A 15,291-nucleotide genomic window follows, 5' to 3' on the forward strand; every position below is an offset into this window, starting at 1 on the left:
GGGTCAGATTAACAAGGATCCTAGGTGTCAAAAGCATGCCTATACCTGACTGGTCAAAAAGAAGGTAATGCTAGATGAATATACTTTACAATGTATACTTTATAATGTGTAACAGATAAGCCATCTAATTTACTTAGCAAATATCTGAAAATACTGTCCAAAAATCATCCCCAAAACACACACACATGTATGAATTACCTAGTTCTTAGCTAAACAGAGATCATCTAGATCACAGGGCCCAACTTATTTTAAAGATGAGGAAACTGTCAGTACTTTGACAACTGGACTAATGCCCAAGTTTTAAAACATTCCAATAGAATAAAGTCACTGTAAGGTAATGAATAATTTATTAGAAAACACTCCCCTCAACCTGAGAGATAAATTACCTGTTCTGTTTGTTTCCATTTCTGTTCCAAAGCATCAAACATGACTCTGCACAGTTCTTGTACATCATGCTGCTGCCAAGCTATTTTAAGATAAAATTTAATTAAAAAGAGCTATTAACTTAGTGTAATGTAGCATTAATTTGTTGTTTAAAAGCAAATTGTCAGAAATATGGAAAAGTCTACATAAAATAATGCTAAATTTAAAAAGAACACAAAATATACATTATAGTCATAAAAAGGCAATCACAAGGAAAAGAATCACAAGAGCTCATCACTTTATAAATAGCATATGCTCTATAGTGCTACAATATTTGCTATTTTTGTTATTTTTCACTGTAGAGTCAAGAAATATGATAATAAAAATCTAAGCCAACACCCTTTTAAAATTTTAGCTTGAGTACATAAAAATAGAGTATAACCAAACTTACTTTACAAGAAAATTTTAATTGATCAAAAATTTATGCCTCAGAGCTTAAATTTTCAAAATAAGTTATTTTTAAATGCCAGCAAAAAGCAATCAAAAGGTTTAAGGTAAAGTTAATTAAGATGTTAATATGTGTCATTTGTTTATAATACGGTCTCAAAATTCCTTTGACTATTACAAATACTTATCATTATAAGAGAATTGGTACCCTCACTACTATCCCATCCAAAGCTCCTTGTAACATCTGTGGTTTCAATTGCTCTCTTTTTGCTGGTTTGTAACAAAACAAAAAGCCTTTGAAGTTGGTATGGTATACTCGTCACTGGATCTTCTTCAGATTCTTCAAATTCCCACCTATTGAAATGAAATGTTTGAAAATTATCTACAAAATATCTTTATTCTTTAAAGCATAATTAATATTATCATAACAAATGTTAAGATGTTAACTCTGAGGGCTTTGGATATTAACCGAAGCTATTAATATCTAATGAAACATTAGTCTTTCTCTAATTCATAAATTTAGAAAAAAGTTAGACTTTCACAAGAAAAGGCATAAGAAGGCAACATGAATAAAACGCAAAGGTCATTTGAAAGTAATTGATGAACTTGAATCTGGTCAAGATTCTTGTCCTAATTATTAACTCATAAAAATACAGGGAACAGAATATTAAATGACACTCAACCATTGAAATGCAAACTGTGAAAAACTATAGGAAAAATGCCATCAGTTTTTGATATATATATATATATATTCAAGGAATAAATTGCAATGTGGAAATAAGATCGAAGAGGATTAAAAGTCAATAGGTTGAGTCTTCTTTATTTTTTAACATCTTTATTGGAGTATAATTGCTTTACAATGTTATGTTACTTTCTGCCATACAACAAAGTGAGTCAGCTATACCTATACATATATCCCCATATCCCCTCCCTCTTGCATCTCCCTCCCACCCTCCCTATCCCACCACTCTAGGTGGTCACAAAGCACTGAGCTCATCTCCCTGTACCATGTGGCTGCTTCCCACTAGCTATCTGTTTTACGTTTGGTAGTGTATATATGTCCATGCCACTCTCTCACTTCGTCCCAGCTTACCCTTCCCCCTCCCCGTGTCCTCAAATCCATTCTCTACATCTGCGTCTTTATTCCTGTCCTGCCCCTAGATTCTTCAGAACCATTTTCTTTTTTTAGATTCCATATATGTGTTAGCATATGGTATTTGTTTTTCTCTTCCTGACTTACTTCACTCTGTATGACAGACTCTAGGTCCATCCACCTCACTACAAATAACTCAATTTCGTTTCTTTTTATGGCTGAGTAATATTCCATTGTATATATGTGCCACACCTTTATCCATTCATCTGTTGACAGACACTTAGGTTGCTTCCATGTCCTGGTTATTGTAAATAGTGCTGCAATGAACATTGTGGTACATGACTCTTTTTGAATTGTGGTTTTCTCAGGGTATATGCCCAGTAGTGGGATTGCTGGGCCGTATGGTAGTTCTATTTTTAGTTTTTTAAGGAACCTCCATACTGTTCTCCATAGTGGCTGTATCAATTTACATTCCCACCAACAGTGCAGGAGGTTCCCTTTTCTCCATACCCTCTCCAGTATTTATTGTTTGTAGATTTTTTTTGATGATGGCCATTCTGACCAGTGTGAGGTGACACCTCTTTGTAGTTTTGGTTTGCATTTCTAAGTTAAGAGTCTTATCAATCAATTTCAATGCACAGATCTTGTTTAGATAGTGATTTGAACAGAATGTTTAAAAAAGATATTATGAAGCAATCAGGGAAATCTTAGCAGTGACCTGAGATATAATTTACAGATGATATGATTGGGTATGTGCTTCCAAATAATCAGAATGGAGGATTATAGACAAAAAAGATTGATAATGAGTTGATAATATCCAAAAATGGGTGATGGGTACAGAGGGATTCATTATACTATTTCACTATTTTTTAATATTTTGAAATTTTCCATAATTCATGCCTACACACCTAAAGTGGTAGGTTCTCTCCGGCTCTTATGTAGCAAGTGAAGAAAATAAACAAACAGAACTCTATCCTTCATGCTAGTGCTACCCTGTCTGTAGCCCAGCGAGGTCCAGCTTCTTAAAGGAGCCATTCCTTCCTTAGTTCTACATTATGAAACACCATCAGGCTCTTGGGCTTTGTTTCCCCACCTGCAAAAAGCTTCATTCTCTTTTTACAATCTCTAAGGCATCCTCTTTAATCTTATCTCTCACTCCCCCTCCACTCACTGGGCTCCAGTCACAATGGATTTTTGTTCCTCAAAGGCTTTTGCACTTACGGTTTCTTCTGCCTTGAATGTTCTTCTCCTGTATCTTCACAGGACTGACTCCTGTCAAGTCTATTCTATGGTATTTCCTCAGAGGGGCCCTCCGTAACTACTCACCCTACGTCTTGACAGTTATTCTTTCCATACTGTCGTGATTTTCTTCATGGCATACATGACTGTGAAATGAGCTCATTCTATTGGCTGACCTACAGAAGGTCTAAGGGAGGGACTCTGTCTTATTCACCACTGTAATTTCTGTGCCTAAAAGAGTGCTTGGCACACAATAAGTGTGCAACATATGTTTGCTGAATCAATCAATCTGGCTATGCTCTTACTGTTTTCCACAGAGCTATATGTTTACGGACCTCTTCCAGGGTGGAACTCATGGTTAAGCTCCTGGGGTTCCTGTTCCTAAGCAACACTCCCCAGAGAAGGCACATTATCATGGACTACTGAGTTTGTTCTAGTTTTGAGGACAAGCTCTAGATTTCATCTATTAACCTCATCTTCCATCTTCTTCTGACAAAAACTCCATTTAAGCAGATCTCCTGGAGGCCCCTGCAATATATCGCACTTAGTGGCATCAACTACAATACAGGTCGAATAGGGTAACGGAAATTCTGGCATCTAGTGGGTTGCTACTTCTAGCAGTGTGGCCTCTGGCAAACTATTTAACCTCTCTGTGTCTTCAGTTACCTCCTTTGTAAAATGTGGATAACAGCATGTATTCAATAATTCATACAGTTACCATGAGAATTAAATGAGTCTATATGTAAAGTGCTCAGAACAGTACCTGATACAAACTAACAATAACAAACATTTAGGTAGCACTTACTATTACTCAGTTTTGCTCTTGAAAGTCCTCCTGTCTACAAGGCCCTCTTTTTCGTCTCTACCTGGCCAAACCATACCTATCTTCAGGACCTACCTCAAGTTCTACTTGCTCTTCTAAGCCACTTCTCCAAGTTTCATTAATCTCCCTTCTCTCTAAACTCTCATGGTATTTAGCCATCCTTAAATGTTATTTAAACTATTTTATACATACATATATTGCTACTGTGAAGAGATCTGTAAATTACTTAAAAACAAAGATCTTATTTCTAACTTCATCTCTCTCTACCAAATGCCTAGCATATAAACACTAGGTAACAAATACTTGCTGAATGAAAAACAGGCCAATTTTTACAAGTAAATTCAGATGATGAGCTTACATATGAATGCAATGGTAATATAATGTTGTTTGTAATATCAAAAGTTCCAAAAATAGTTTAAATACATATTTACAGTAATTACAAAGATGTTACTCAAAAGTAACACAAAAAGGAGAAAAAAATCAGTTTATTTGTACTTTAAAATGTCTTAAAAAATAAGTTATGTATACTGTAAAGAAATACACAAAGTGAGAGTGTATTAAATGTATTATAATAGGATACTCATAAAAATAAATGTCTGACTTTAGGGTTTATTTAAATATGGACTTCCTCCATAGAGCATTTTAAAGTATCTGATATATATACATTCTTTTAAAAATACATTCTCTCTCTCTCTCTCTCTCTCTCTCTCTCTAATACACACACACACACACACACACACGCACACGCGCACACACACACAACACCGGAACAGCTGCATTGTATTTTAATTAAAAAACAAAATCTGCAAGTTTAAAAAGACAACTTTGTTTCTTAAATTGAGAGGTGGAGGAAAAAAAGAATATGGTTTACACATCCAGATTATCTCCAAAAGCAGATAACTTATTTCTTCACAAAGGCATTAAAGCTAAAAGTGAGGAAGCTTAAATACAATAATTTCTCTTAAACATAAATCTTATCAATTTTATCCTTTTGCTGTCTATGCACTTCTGATTCTCTTTCCCCACAAATTTTTCATATGCTGTCTCTCATAAGATCCTTTCCTTATTTACTATTCAAGGTATGTTTTAAGAAGTGAGAGATGCCCCAAACTTAACAAATAAGTGCAAGAAGGAAGACAGACTTAATTAGTTAAAAACTATATTTTCATTCTTAAATCAATTTTATTTATAGAATTTTTTTGAATACTCACTTATATAATGCATTCCTAAATTCAGGAGTCATAAAAAGTGTTTGCAAAAGGCTATTCAAATAGCAAGTCATTGCTTGGTTTACTAATCCCACATATCCTTTAAAAAAAAAGCACACACAAATATACATAAATCAGCATTTACATCACAAAATTAATGAAAAGAAAACTTAACAAGAATTTACTACACAGTAAAAATTGAGAGGTTAAGGTTACAGTTGGAAATTATTTCAATTTTTTCAACAGCACCTAAGAAAGCCCTCTTTGCTAATATGTGCACTATGTAAACCTTATTTCTCAGAAAAAGTCAGGATCTTTGGACATATTGCTATACGTCCAGAGATACACATGGATATTACATAGCATTTAATAAAACTTTAAGAGGGTTATGTTTAATAAAGTATTTTTTGACAAAAATCATCTTTGTTCACCAAATCTAAAAGTTGTGTATTAAAATGGAAAAGTATAAACATATTCACTTTAAACATCATATATACCCAACAAATGAAGACAGTACCGAACCAGTTATCCCAGTCATCAGGCCCCATAAACCAATTTCTACCAAGAATTAACAACATGAGATAAATTCACTGTATACAAACTCAAAGTGACTTCCACTGTTTTAACAAACCCATGAAGTATGAAATCCCACAGATCAGCACGCTATGCAAAGAGTGACTATTAAAGTAAGAAGAGAACTCAGAGATGGAGGTAGGGGAGAACCGAGAGAGGGGGAGAAGGAAAGGAGAAACCTACATGCATTCAAAAGTCAAGTGAACTATTTTAAGTACTTAGTTTTATATACCTAATTGGAAATGGCTACCACTGTTGAGAACATTTTCGGAACTTCTCCTTTGAAGTAGACTTCAGGCCCAGTTTATGAGGTACACATAGCACACAAATCAGCCTCATCATTTTATTATACCTCATTATTTTAGTAAAATGTGGTAAACACATTGCTTAATAATTAAACTTATTTACTCCCACTTAATACTGAAAGACTTGGTTATCTCAAAAAAACGTAAATCTTTTCTCAATACATGCCAAAGGCGTTCACTGAAGCTTTTTGAAATACTTTTTCAATTTCCCAAGAATTAACAAAAATATCTTAAGAAATGGTAAACACTGTGGATAAACTATATTGCTAATGAAGGTGATGAAAGGACCAACAAATGCACAGTGAACCTTGGTCAGTTGTGGAGAAGAGGAATAGATTCCATGCTATCTGCACTTGTACAATTCTAAGAAGAGACCAAGTAGTTACCTATCGTTCACTCTGGACTAAGGTTCCAGCTTTGATTTCTAGTGCCTTTCATCTTTAAGAATACTATGTATATATGTTTATATATTTACTTTACATTGTTATATACTTATAAACTGCTTCAATTCCTAACCAGCATGCCCCACCTGAGTTGTGCTCACAACACCCTGTCCTACTCTGTTCTATAACTGTTTATTTACCTGTATGGCTTCCCCAACAGACTGTGGGGGGAGGGGTCAAATCTGATTTCTCTATCTATCCTACTTAGCATAGCAGCAGGTGCACTTGAGGGAGAAGTGCATATGACTTACAAGTAATACAAATCTGTAAGATATCTGGACTGATTATTAATAATAAAAAGCATTATTTCATTCTTAGGTTATATAAACGGACTCTTTCCCATAAACGACAGCACTCAAGCAAGGAGACCAGGTTGTCCTGCACCTTCTTCTCAGCTGAGGCTGCCTGGGATTTCCCTTCTCCATCTCCTTCCCCCAACTCCTCAACAGTCAGGGACAACCACTCTACCTGCAGCCTTAAAAGGTAAATGAATACTGCTATTGTTCTTTGTGTACCTTAAGACCAATCATGTATCATTTATTTATGACTTTGTTTCCCTTCCCTGGGCTTAAAAAAGGGTGGCGGGGGAGGGGTTTAAGGGAAGGAGGGAGTAATAATTTTTGCCACTGCTGTTTACTTTACCACTAGCAATAAGAATCATATAGAAACCTATGGTCTTTTGTACCTGACTCAGCACCATATGTAAACAGAATGAACAGTGTCTCAAATAAATGTACAACTATTTTCCAAAAGTATGAAGGTTTTAGTGAGATTAGTAAGATAAAATGTTATTGAATAGAAATCTTTTGTCATTATGCGTTGTCTAAATCAGCAAATTTCAAATGATAAATGTTATCAAGTGGGTCCTCTATCTGAAATAGTTATGAATCAATATTGTAAGTACAAGCTAGTTAAGGGAGAAGAACATAAGAACACATGCCATTCTGCAGAGGGCAAATGCAGAAAGAAATCATGAACAGAACCAACAAGAAATGAACGAGAACTCGAACAGGTCAAATGAAGTAGAATGAAACTGGCCAACTCCTAAAGTAGATAAAATAAAACGAAAAGAATTGTGAAAGAAACTGCCCAAGGAAAGATATCTCGGTTTTAAATGATGAAATACCTCAGTCATGTGGTTTCTAATCACCTGAGAGTCCACATCAGCCTTCAATCCACTCCTTATTCCTTAAAGTCCCCCCGACCCCCAACCATCTCCTATCAACAGTGGCTGGCTACCAGAGCAGTTGGTAGGCAAGGGAAACAGGAAAGAATATGTTAAGTCCTCAGCCTCACTGCATTATGGAGAAATGTTTTCTTACAGCCCTGAGTTGAAATCATGAGAGCATTTTTCAATAAAAACATTTTGTACATTTACAATAATTTCTTAAGGAGAATGCAAATTCAGTAGTCAGTAACAAAACACTTTTTGGGACTTCCCTGGTGGTCCAGTAGTTAAGACTCCGCACTCCCAATGCAGGGGGCCCGAGTCTGATCCCTGGTCAGGGAACTAAGGGAACTAAATCCTGCATGCCACAACTAAAAAGATCCCACATGCCACAACTAAATATCCTGTGTGCCACAATGAAGATCCCGCATGCAGCAACAAAGATCTGTGTGCCACAACTAAGAACTGGTACAAATAAACAATAAATAAATATTTTTTAAAAAGAACACTTTTTGAACCCCAGCTCCTTTGGATGTGTACAGATTTTTTTTTTTTTTTTTTTTGCGGTACGCGGGCCTCTCACTGTTGTGGCCTCCCCCGTTGCGGAGCACAGGCTCCGGACGCGCAGGCTCAGCGGCCATGGCTCATGGGCCTAGCCGCTCCGCGGCATGTGGGATCTTCCCAGACTGGGGCACGAACCCGTGTCCCCTGCATTGGCAGGTGGACTCTCAACCACTGTACCACCAGGAAAGCCCGTGTACAGATTATTTTAATTCACAAAGGCAGTACCCCAGAACACCGGAGGAAAATGTACTGGTAGGGAAAAGAGCTGTATGAGGAACAATAGTTGGGAATGAAGACTATGATTACATGGCAATGTATATCAAAGTCCTCTAAAAATATTTTTCATAAATTTCAACTTAGTAATTCAATTTCTAGGAACTTACTCTAAGGGAATAATCACAGATGAAAATGAAAACTTATGTATAAGTATGTTCATCATAACATAGGTAATAATTACAGTTTAACTATCTAAATCATATAATGAAACACTATTCTTCAGCCACTTAAAACCCATATTAAAATACTATTTAATAACATTGAAACATGCTCCTCATATAGTATTACACGAAAAAATATATATTAAAAGTCTGCTTGCAACATGATTTCCCCATTTTCTTAAAAGCATTCAGATGAAGGAAAGATAAGACAAAAATAAGCAAAATCATTAAAGCAGTTTCTGTTAATAGTACTGTCAGTGATTTCCACTTTTTTCATTTTACAATATGACAATGAACATGTATTACATTCGTATTATAGGAGAACTTTTTTTTTAAAGTATGCTTTAGTTTCTAGGAATTTACAGGCATCAGAGAGCCATACAGTACTCAGCACAAAGTAGGAGTTCTGTAAATACTTCTTGCATAAGGACTGAGTTGGTTGTCAGAATACACAGCAAAAATTTCAAGAATCCTGACTTGTTAAATCTGGAACTTTCTCTAAGTATTCCAACTATCTCATAATAATCTAGGGTATCTATTTTTTTAAAAATGCAATTTATCCAGTCTACTGCAGAGCTAACTAACTTAGTATTTGGAGGAGTAATGCCTCAGAACCTACATTTTTAACAAGTATCTCAAAATGATTTTTAAAGAAATAAAAATTTGAGAGTCACTATACTCTAGACAGTATAATGAGAAAAGATACTTTGTCATTCTCTTTTATTCTTGGTAGTTTGCTGCAAAAAGTTCTATTGACATAAATGATCCTAAATACCAAACACGACCAGCTTTTACCATTTTCAGAACAAATACACCATTAAGCCTGTACAAAAGATTAGCTATGAGGAAATTATTCTACATTTCAATTACAAAATATAGTAAGTGGAAGATTACAGAACAAATTAAAACAGTATCTACAATATTACTCTACAGTTTTCTTTTTATAATAGATATTTGTGTCTAATATTTACAGTCATCTCTGTTTTAAAGTTCTAAGAGTAAACACTCTGAAGCCATACCTAACATGAAATACCATTAACTAGCTATATAATCAAAGGCTTCTCTAAGCCTGTTTCCATTTCTTTTAACACGAATACTACCTACTGAAAATGTTTGTTTTAAGATAAAATGATATGTGAAAGTATCCAGATTATATTTTCAGGCAATTAACCAGTCATATATAAATATAAAACTGCATAAATAAAGCAATTCCATTAGCTCAATAAATTGAAAAAAAATTCAAAAATATAGGTTTAAACATATTCAGAAAAAAGCTAACAGGAATTTTTAAATTACATGATTAATTTCAAACATATGATTAGATTAAACTAGAAGATAACACAGTAGTTCTGATAAAATAAGCCTGGCCCATCTGTTTCCACATGAAAGTATCTGCCATAGTCTATTCCAATGCACATGGAGATACATTCCTTTCCAGAGGAAGTCAACTTCAAAAATTTAAGATTAAATTCAAGATAGAAAATTATCAAACAGAAAAAGTCTTCCTTCAAAATCCAATATTTAATATTTTTTACTAAATAATGGCAGTAACAATACAGTAAAATTAACAATGGGTTGAGGGAAAGGGAAACCACATTCTTGTTCTAACTTTGCTTCTGCTAACTAGTGATCCTGCTCTGGGTCTGTTTTCTCTAATCCATAAAATGAGAAGATTAGGCTTGAGATTGCTAAGATTACTCTGGATTAATGCCCTATGATTTTATGAAAATACAACAACGACAACAATAATATATCTTACCAGTTTCTGATTTATTCAAAATAGATGAATAGGAGTAGCTTTGGCTGACATAATCACTGGTAGAGCCCACAGAACCTTCTCTTGGAAGTGGACCTATAAATTTGTCATGAACACTGTCATCCCCAGCACTGGAATCCTCCTAAAATGTAGCATAACCAATATTTACTGAGTGGTAAATATTGCTAAAACAATGAAAAAAGGCATACTAATTCCTGAGGCAATGAAAAAAAGACAAGGCATTACTGGTACCACCAAGACATTCAAAGTATATACCCTCACTATTTCCTGTAAGAAGGTTTGAAAGATGCCCAATATAACACACTTTGGAAAAATGCTTAGGTCTCCTTCCAAAGTTCTTACTTTCTCAAATTTATTTAATTCTTTTTCAAATTTTGTTTACATGAGAGAGATTTCTGGTACTAATTAATCAGAGTACAATTGTGAACTCCTTAATGACACAGTTTATCATTTATTTTTACATCACCCTTGCTAAGTAGGCCTGAAAGGTAGGGGACACTCAATAAGTATTGAATGAAATGGATAGTCTCCTATTGTCTCCAATAAGAAACTTCCTATTAATGAGGAAGATGTCCAAAAGGAGTAAGGGATATAAAATCAGCACAAGCAACTAAGAGCTGAAGACTAATTACTAAGCATTTTAAAACATGAATCCCCAAATTAATAGCTAATTTAGTTTCAATGTCAGACTAATCAAAATCTTCTCATGATGTCATAAAAATAAACAATGAGATTAAGGAAAGTCAGAACATATTCTGGCATTGCTTCTGTATGGATATCCTGTGTTTAATTACTGTCTACTGTCCAGAGAGGCATTCTAATTCACAATAGACTTCTAAATGTAAAGCATCAAACAGAAGAACTTTTCCTGAGGAAAGTTTCATTAAAGAGAAGCGTTCTGAAAAAGTCCATAAACTCTGTGAGTTTCCTCAGTCTGTAAAGCAGCAAGGTAAATCAGACCAGGTTTTTTCAATGAATCTCTCTCAAATTGGGAGTTACTAGATTTGACAATCACTAAAGCCACTGAACCAGACAGGAAAGGCTATTGAAATATGAATTGCAGCAAACACTAAAAGAACAGAAATAAAGCATAGAATTTACAAACTAGTCATTCCAAAAAAAAATGGGGGGTGGGGGACGGGGAGTGAGAGCAAAACCAGCAGAGTAGATAATTCTGGGGGTCTGTTCCTCTACCAGAAAACCTGGGCAAAACTGCCGAAGATTTACACCAACCAAGCAAATGCTTAACCAAACAAAAGGCCACTGAAACACAGTAGGAGATCCTAGACCCATCCCCATCCCTGTTCTAGTGGTGATTCTCAGTGTGGCAAGAGACTATATACACAAAGTGCTATGGATGCCCAGTGTAACCACGTTAACATACATACAAGCCAACAGAAAACAGAAAAATAATTTATTATACATAAATTGCAAAACACATCTCTCCTCCTTCCTTTGGAAAACTGCTTCCCAAGTAGTAGGTGACAGTGCACAAAAATTATGACTATAGGGCTTTCTAAAGCGTTTACCAGCAGTATTTGAGGCTGTTCACCATCTTTATCTGTCAAATGCAGAAAGTTCTTCTTTCCTGGCTCAAAATTAGCATCAAGAAGAGACTTGTCACTGGTATGATCCAGTGGAGCCTACAGGCATAAAATAAGATATCTCAGATTATGAGAAACATTAATTATAATAATAAAACAAGTAATATGTAAATAGACACATATCTACAATTATTGGGCTTAAACAGTATTTTTTTAAATGAAGATTCTGAGAAATTCTGTTAATCTAGGCTTGGAATTAACTCATCTATTCAGGAACTGGGATGGCTAAGCCCAGTGACAGGGCATATACTGACAGGTATCCCAGCTGTTCACATTTCCCAACATCTAAAAAACTGAAGTACTACACAAAAAAGTATTGTAAACATTTGTTTTGATGTTCTCTAAAATGTATGCAATATAGTATTCAATGGGTTTTCATGAAAATTAACTAAAGATTATTTTATATCACTAAAAACTGTAAAAACATGTTTTGATATAGGAATATAATGAGAATTCCCACATAAGGAAACACACTAAGCAACCCAACCCAAACAATTATGTAACATTGAAAAATGGGCACCTTCAGAAAGACCCTCGAAGGAAAAGCCTGTCCTAGTAAATGATACCTATTTCAAGTCCACTGTCAGGATTCAGAGGATCCCAGGGTGATAGAAGTGATCACTCCTTTGAAAACTAAACATCTAACATGTTTAGTCTTCACCTAACTCTTTTATCTGGTAGGCAATTTAAAACCTGGCTGTCATTCTGATACATTCCAGTTGGTGGATGAGAGACAGAGCTCTGCATGCTCCAAGCCATACTCACCCAACATTCCAGGCCACTGTTGAGAAAAATGAGGGATGGGATGAATGCCCTATTCTTTTGTTTTAAAACTATTTTGTTCATTAAGAAATGTTTTTAATGTTTCAAAGACACGAGGAATATCTCCTTAGAAGGACTTACTTTATGGAGATGCCTTTCTTACAAAATGAATGTTATATAGAAGCACAGGTATTAAGGACAAAAAAATTAACTATAAGAGATTCTGCCACTTGCTATTTGTGTGACTCTGCGCAAGTTACTTCACTTCCCCATGACTCAGTTTTTTCACCTACGAGGCTGGGATAGCACTTACCTCATAGTGTGGTTAAAAGGATTAAATGAGGTTATATTTGTATAAAGTCTAGTATCAGAACAATACTAGCTACACAGTAAGCACAAAATAAGTGTTAATAAAATAAACATATCATCTCACTTTGGATCACATCTAGAAATCCATGAGAAAAACAGGACAGAGAACCAGAAGCTAAGAGAAGCCACTTGAAAGGAAGAAAGGTATCTTTGGGTCCCTTATATTCTCTGGCAGGAACCAGATCTCTCAGCGTCTCTCAGGCATAAAAGATCAGATGATACAGCTAGAACACATAGGGGTTTTACCTCAATAAATGTGTGTCTGTGTGTATGAGATGGTGAGTAGATAAATGAATCAGGTTTTCAAAGCAGCATACATGCAGCATTGTACAGTAAGCAGGTAAGAGTATACTCATAGAAATGTACGGTAGGCATATTAAGACACAAAAATTAAGTACTTAAGAATAGTCACAGCTGAAGAAAGAAAAATACTTAATCCTGGCATAGTGCTATAGCAGATGTTAATTTAACAAACACTTTTTGAGTGCCTAGGGATAGTATCTTTGGAGGATACAAAACTAATACTATGAGGTCCTAGACATCAAAATATATTCTATCAAGTGGAAAGACACAAATGAATAACAACTATGATAAAAAGACTATAAGTGGCATAGCAGAATAAAAAGTGCAATAGGAGAACAAAGAGAAAGATTACTTTTAAAGTGGCATGAAGAAACATCAAGTAAGGCTTCTTAAAAGTAAGAGATAAACAGGACTTGGGCAGACAGTATAGAACTATCCTTTAAATCGAAAAAGAGGCAACACTAGAAGTTATACAGTAATGTAAAAGAGAATATTCAAAGTTTCAGATTAAATATCATTTCTCTTTGTATAACTTGTTGGACTACCAATTTTACTGCCCAATTTCAGAGGGGGAAAGCTGGCTAATTTAAAACACTAGGGTTTTTTTTTTTTGTAAGTAGACTTTTAAAAAATTTTTTATTTTATATTATAGTTAATTTACAATGTTGGTTAGTTTCAGGTGTACAACAAAGTGATTCGATTATACATATGTTGTACATATAGCTATTCGTTTTCAGATTCTTTTCCCATTTAAAAACACTAGTTCTACATTTTAAAAAATCATAAATATATTATGGAATAGAAGGCAAAATATCATCAATTTTAAAGGCAAATCAAGCAACACCCAACATCTTTTATTCTTCTGCAGAGCCAATTAAAACTATGCCCTCCAAATACGATCAGGATACACATTCATTTGCCTTTAAAGGTATTTTCCTGGAAAACTTAAGAGCAGCAATGGTATAGGACAGGAAGAGGTAACATAAGCAAAAACACGGAGATAGAGAAGTATGAAATTTTGTGTTAAGAAAATAAATTAGTCCAATATCTGAGAGCTAAGATTATATTTAAAGGACCAATTGTCTTGAATGCTAAGTTAGGGAATAGGACTTTTTTTTTTTTTTTTTTTTTTTTGCAGTACGTGGGCCTCTCACTGTTGTGGCCTCTCCCGTTGAGCACAGGCTCCGGACGCGCAGGCTCAGCGGCCATGGCTCACGGGCCCAGCCGCTCCATAGCGTGTGGGATCTTCCTAAACCGGGGCACAAACCCGTGTCCCCTGCATCGGCAGGCGGACTCTCAACCACTGTGCCACCAGGGAAGCCCGGGAATATGACTTTTAATCAGGGCAGTGAGCAGTCATTAAAGATTTCTAAACTGGAAGGTGACAGGAGTACTATGATTTAAGATGACAAGATAATTCTAGCAATCGTATGCAGGGTGAATTTGGACTGAGAGGAAAGAAAAAAGACTATTTAGAATACTATTCTAAAATACAGATGAGATCCAACTCAACATTCCCCTTTGCCACTCTCCCACGCAAAACTGGTCAGTGTCTCCTCTTTGCACTTACAGCAAACTAATAAATGATACTTAATAATACTTAAAACATCTTAGTGTAATTATTTTTTGATATACCTGTCTCTAAAACTTTACTGTGAGGTCTTTGAAGTTGAAGTCATGATACCACCAACCCTCCTGTTCAGGTGTTTACCACTCTATCTGGTGCATAATCTCTGTTAATATTGGAGTGTAAGTCCTTCTATTACTTTTTTCTTTCTATATACATTTTCTCTTCTTTTCCAAAAATTAGATT

The 15,291-nt window shown here is 35.1% G+C and overlaps 1 protein-coding gene across 3 annotated transcripts in view; it reads right to left on the reverse strand.

The window, feature by feature from the left end:
• Positions 1 to 15,291, reverse strand: part of USP47 (ubiquitin specific peptidase 47) — a 120,837-nt gene that overhangs the window by 57,663 nt on the left and 47,883 nt on the right. For 2 of the 3 annotated variants that reach the window (XM_060159654.1, XM_060159655.1), the window contains 5 exons: positions 11,970 to 12,083; positions 10,423 to 10,561; positions 5,177 to 5,273; positions 1,019 to 1,164; positions 387 to 466 (listed from right to left, as the gene is read on the reverse strand). In XM_060159654.1, coding sequence (XP_060015637.1) covers positions 387 to 466; positions 1,019 to 1,164; positions 5,177 to 5,273; positions 10,423 to 10,561; positions 11,970 to 12,083 — 576 coding nt within the window. The remainder of the gene's footprint in view (positions 1 to 386; positions 467 to 1,018; positions 1,165 to 5,176; positions 5,274 to 10,422; positions 10,562 to 11,969; positions 12,084 to 15,291) is intronic. The other variant, XM_060159656.1, reaches the window with a different exon arrangement.

Source organism: Lagenorhynchus albirostris, chromosome 9 (genome assembly GCF_949774975.1).
Source record: "Lagenorhynchus albirostris chromosome 9, mLagAlb1.1, whole genome shotgun sequence".
NCBI classification, from domain to species: Eukaryota; Metazoa; Chordata; class Mammalia; order Artiodactyla; family Delphinidae; genus Lagenorhynchus; species Lagenorhynchus albirostris.